We start from the raw sequence: 6,265 nt of genomic DNA on the forward strand, positions 1-6,265 counted from the left end.
TTTTTCATCATTTTATAACTTTTCATTTAATCATAATCGTTGATTAAAAAAATGAACGGCTCAGATGAGTTTGTAAAGTTAGTATTATTTACTTGATCAACAAATGGTTGTGCCTCTCTCTCTCTCTCTCTATATATATATATAAAAGATATATTTCAAATGCAACCATGTCTATTTGTACAACCAATATAACTCAATCAATTGAGATATTTATATTCATTTATAAAATCGATCTATCACTCTCGTCTGCTATATATACACACATCCTTCCAATTCTATCAAACAAAAACAACACGATCCTCATATCATAAAAATGGATCAAACTACTCGTCTCTACGCTTCATCTTCATCTTCTTCCTCATACCAACAACAACATCCACCAAAAACTATCATATCGACCCAACCATCGTACCATAACTCCATTCATTTGGTCCGTAAATCCCTCCAAAAACGAATCACCAAGCCGTTCATTGCACCGTTACCCCCCACCCCAACTAAGGTTTACAACGTCGATTCTTCCAATTTCAAGAAAGTCGTTCGTGTGCTCACTAGCACGCCCGAATTTCAGTACCCGTCTGCACGACGCCTAAAAGACATCGCCCCGCCGCCTCTTATCCTCTCTACGATACCAAAACCATCGTTATTTCCCAAACCAACACCACCTTCGAAAGGTGGAGGAATGGTGAGCCCGCTGCCGACCTTCATGATGTCTCCGGATTTTTGTAACTTCTTAAATGAAACATTGGATACCACTAGGTTTACTTCAAAGACAGATGAGATGGATCATTTTGAGGGTTTGAGTCCGGTAGGGTTAGGTTTGCCAACCAAGCCAGGAGCGTATGATCTGTTCAGCGGTGCACTCATGAGTCCGGTGGGGTTCAATTTGTCACCAACCTCACTTTCATGGTGTTCTTCGATCCTTCTGAGCCCGGAGAACCTTTCCTCCTTCAATCAAACCTCCATCCTCTAGTTTCATGGTGTTTTAATTTTCGCATCTTATATTGTAAATCATGACATAGATATATACATATACATGTATACATATATACACGCACACACACACCTGTATTATTGTATTTTAATACCAATTTCATCATCAAGCTACAGTTTTCCATCGTTGAGTTATAGTTTTCCATGTATATCACCAGTTGATCACCATCATTAATTTATCATCAATTTATTAAAATTAAAGGTAAAAACTAAACCCTAAAGAATAGGTCTTCATGATCAGGTATATGCATATATGATTAGTTTTAGGTTCGTTTACTAAATGCTTACCCGGTAAGTGTGGATAGGGATGAGCAGCGGAACCGGATACCCGGCTATGGAACCGGAACCGTCTTGGAACCGGAACCGATATGAGTGGTTCCGGTCCTAAAATACGGAACCGATTGAGAATGGTTCCGGTTCTCAATTTTTTGGAACCGTTACCCGCCGGGTACCCGGTATTTTTCAATAAAAAAAAATAATTATTTTTTAATACCAAATTTATATTAGGTTTACATACACCGTCATCTTCATTCTTCATCTAAACTCTTCATATAGAATGATTCGTATTTTTTCAAATTGTGTGTTCACTTGGATTCATAGTATGTAATCGTTAAACTTTGAACATTTACCATTATAATATGTAATCGTTAAACTTTGAACATTTTCTATTAGTCTATTATGGTTTGTAATCGTTAAACAATATTTGTAACCATTATTCTATATAATTTGTATTCTTGCTTATTTATTTGGTGTTTTGGCAATGTTTTATTTTTTATTTCTAAATAACAAAATTTTAATATTTTAGGAAGCGGGTACCCGGAACCAGAACCAATTTAAGAACCGCTCTAACCGGTTTCGGTTCCAATATCTCAAGAACCGCCGGTTCCGGTTCCTGTCAAAAAGGGTGGGTACCCGCTTATGCTCACCCCTAAGTGTGGATCGGGTAACTTTCCTCACCTAATGCACATAGTAATGGCTGAAAATCTTAACCGGTAAGAACGATGATAGAGATAGAGTCATAGAGAGTCTTACCCGGTAAGTGATGGTGATGACTCTTACCTGGATAAGTGTTTACCAGGTAAATTGTTGTATACGATACCGTTTTAATATACTACAATCTTATCTGATAAGTATTTATGTAAACGGCCCCTTAGTGTAATAATGTCTTATAATTAGTGTATCATCACATTCGTCATATAAAATTTAATAACATAATATTGTGTTAAGACTTGCAAGTAAATCTAATGGAAATTAAAAATCAACATACCACTATAACTATACATAAGTTGAATCGTTATCGACTCAGTGGAGGATATTTTGGTCTTTTTTCACCTCAAGAACATTATATAATAACATCATAGAAATCATCAAGAATATAATAAAAAAAAATTGTGCAAATTTATTCCAAAAAGTTAAAACCCAAAAATCCATTGAGGTCATGGTGGTGCAACCGATTACCATCGAACCTATGTCATTTGTTATGTTTTCGATAAAATCAACTTAATCGTATTCACCATTATCATCGAGGAGTCCACGGCTGGGATTTATCGATCCCTAACGTCCTCCCTTCCGAGCTTCATCATGGCTCTAACTATGATAGTCTCACCACCGTATATAACAAAATTCGAATGTGCATTCGGCAAGGTATATTAAGTTAAAGTATTTTTGGATGAAAGTAAACATTTTGACAGAAAAAATAAATAAATTAATGAAAATAAATATTTGTAAAAAGGGGAGTGTGAAATATCAAAGCGGCGGATTTCTAAATTTTCATAGGGCCCTCCCGGAATTCCTTTCATACAATATATACCATTAATCGATTTTAAGTATATGTCCTTGAAAATGCACCAATTGATGGATTTTTTAAGATTCGAAAATCATATTTAAATAGATGAATATTTTGTAGAAACCTTCAATAACTTAAATACTAAACGGGATAAGCTTTTGGCAAACATAATAAATAATGTTATGTACCCACATGTGCATTTATTTATAGCCTTGTTTTAAATGTATACAACAATTTTTTTTATTATCATAAAATAATTAAGACATCTTCCTTTTGAAAGTTCTGAATATATATATATATATATATATATATATATATATATATATATATTTAATTAGTGGTTGTGAAATATGAAGATTGATTAATGATATATATACAAACTATAAACTTCTTTTATTTGTAATTTACTATAAGGGTACTTGCACAATACAGTGAGATACATATTGATTTTAATATTTCATTCTATTCTTTATCTCAGTTGATGTTATAGTATGATCTTATGTAATTTTGAATAAATTTGAAGATATTATAAAAATTTGACAAAAAAATATCGATATTAGTATCAAATTAACTATTTAAAATTCCTATTTTTTGTGGAATTTTTTAATTCAATTTTTTATTATGATTTAATTTAGGTTCAATAACGAAGTATTTATATTTGGTTTAACAATATAATTTTTATTATAAAGATAATAATTAATTAAAACTATAATTATTCTAATTATATTTTAGATTTTTTATATTTTAAAATGAGATGTTTATCCTTTAATTGGTTATGTTTATCTGCAGTTAGTTACGCGAATTCAAACATGGAGCTTTAATAAGTTGTATTTATGCATAATTTACTTGTAATCTTGAATTTTAAGTAATATGCATCAATATACAATACTTCATACGTAAAAATGGTTTTTAAGAGTTTTTGTCAAATGTTTTATACTATAGTATAGATATAAATATATGATTCACTATGACCAATTCAAGTTTATAGGAAGCTAATAATTTATATTTACAAATATATAAGGCTAATTAAGTTTATGGAATCAAATTAAAAATATATCATATCTAAAAGCGTTGTAATAAATTTATAGGATGCTATTGGATGTTTTAACAAAATTTGTAGGATACTTCAACAATAAAAAGTCATGTTATATGACACTTTTATGAAATATTCTATAAACACATTTTTTATAGACACTTGTTTTTAAAAGACAGTTTTTCAAATATTATCATATAAAATAGTTAATACAACATTTTGTTTTAAAAAGGTCCTTAAAAGTTATAGAAAAACCCAAAAACGTTTTATAAATATATTACAATATTTTTAGATAGAACACTTTAGTTTTTTGTCCTATAAACTTATGTTATATAAAACAATATACGGAGATAGTTACGCAATTCTGGCGACCTATAAATTCGATTTTATTGTGAATATCTATATCTATGTTATCTTATAAACCAAATTTTTCAAAAGTTTTAAAAATAATTTTTTAATACACAAAGTATTATACATTTATGCATAAAGTCTTAAAAGTGTTAAAAACAACTCATAATGTATTGAAACTACTACTTTATGCATTTAGTTTTAAAATCTCTTAATCTACGATTAAAATAATATATAGTATAAGTTACTAATACACAATATTATTATCTTTTTTTTTTCATGTTCCCAAGATATTTTTGACACATTTCACTAATGCATTCACCTTCTCATACCTCTATGTCTTCTCCCCATCCCCCAATGTGAGATTCAAATTGATATTCACCATGAGTTATTAAAAATTATTTCATTCATCTCTCATTCAATTGCTCTAGAACTCTCAGTCTCACTATCTTGATTCTTTGCTTTTATTGTAAATCGAACACATTTGTGGAGTCATTTAAATATGTTGGATTTTAAATATATTACATTTTAAACTGTCAAACAATTTTTTTCATCGATAAACTGTAATTGGAACCATAATTCTTATTTATTCAAATTGTATTAATATGTAAAGACCAAATGTAATTTATATCGTCGTTAAATCTTCTCTAATAAAAACCAGTGAAACTTAAAAATCGTTAACATTTACAGCTCATGCCGCATTGCACAGGTATACAACTAGTTTATTAATAAAACTTGTTAAACTGCACTTTCATTAAAAAAACGTTACATAAATTTTATAAAATATGTTAAACATGTTTTAACGTTCCAAAAGAAATCAAAGCATGGTGTATCGACTTATGAACCGTACAAATGGGTACTTGGAAGTGGAACATGAGACCAAGTCAAGTCTACAAGGGTTTGATTTTATTGTATGATAAACATTTGACTTTTAAAGTGGGTCTGGGACTGGCACTGTAGCAGGAGATAAAATGGACTCAACCATCCATTATTGCTTTGGTTCCACCATCGGTTTCGGTTGCTTGTCCTTATTCATTATTACATCGATCGATAAATTTGTCAGGTCTTTTTCGCCATTCATCACCTTACCAGCAACTTGCATTTCATCACGTGATCGATGGAAATGGAGGTTATTGGTTCAAATATATAATTTGTATAAACTGTGTAAACCATTTTCATCCGTCGATTTCATTGTTTAATTTTATAAAAAATTTTAATAAAATTGTTTAATCTTGTGAAAATGTTTCATATAATATTTTTTTAATGAAATTGTTTCATATAATACTTAATGAAACTGTTTCAGTTATATGAAATTGTTTCATGTATTTCTCTAAAATTAAAATAATGAAGATGATAATTACAAAAAATGATTAATCAACCTCTCATAATTACAAAAAATGAACAAAATGAAAAATTATGATTGGTTGAATGAGATTTATACGGTTTATACAAATAACGTGGTTTGCAAAGTACATCTCATATATATATATATATATATATATATATATAGGGTTGGGTTCACGTGAGACCAATGGTTTTTCGTAAGACTAGTAAGACCAATTTATGTTTATTGATCAATTTTATAAGCTAATGATCTAATGGTCTAAAGTTGCACGGTGGCAATTTTGTAATTATTAAAAAGTCTTGTGGCGTTTATGAATGTTCAGATCTGACGATTGTAGATCTAATCCAATGGTTGAGAATTAGTCTTACGAGTCTCATGAAAAACCTTTGGTCTCATATGATCCCAAGTCTATATATATATATATATATATATATATATATATATATAGGGTTTATTTCAAATACAACCTATCGCATTTGTACAACCAATGCAACCTAATAAATTGAAATATTTATAGAAATGATTAGAGTTCATTTATTATGATTTAAATATTTATGGAAGATGAATACGGTTCATTAATTATGATTAATACTTTATATTAGAAAATAATCAAAACCTCTATAAAATCACATATTAATCAAATGAAATGGACGGTTAAGATTGAGTTGTATTGGTTGCACAAATGACAAGGATTGTATAATAACCAACTTATATATATACTAGAAGCGTACTCGCGCAATGCAGCGAGATACATCATGATTTT

General features: G+C 29.6%; 1 protein-coding gene across 1 annotated transcript; it reads left to right on the top strand.

The window, feature by feature from the left end:
* The first annotated feature begins 313 nt into the window (after nt 1-313).
* LOC112515715 lies at nt 314-970 on the top strand. The gene has a single exon (XM_025122623.1). The coding sequence runs from the start codon at nt 314-316 to the stop codon at nt 968-970; it is 657 nt and encodes a 218-aa protein (XP_024978391.1).
* The last annotated feature ends 5,295 nt before the right edge of the window (nt 971-6,265 follow it).

This window comes from Cynara cardunculus (assembly GCF_001531365.2).
Source record: "Cynara cardunculus var. scolymus isolate 2C chromosome LG 7, CcrdV1, whole genome shotgun sequence".
NCBI lineage: Eukaryota > Viridiplantae > Streptophyta > Magnoliopsida > Asterales > Asteraceae > Cynara > Cynara cardunculus.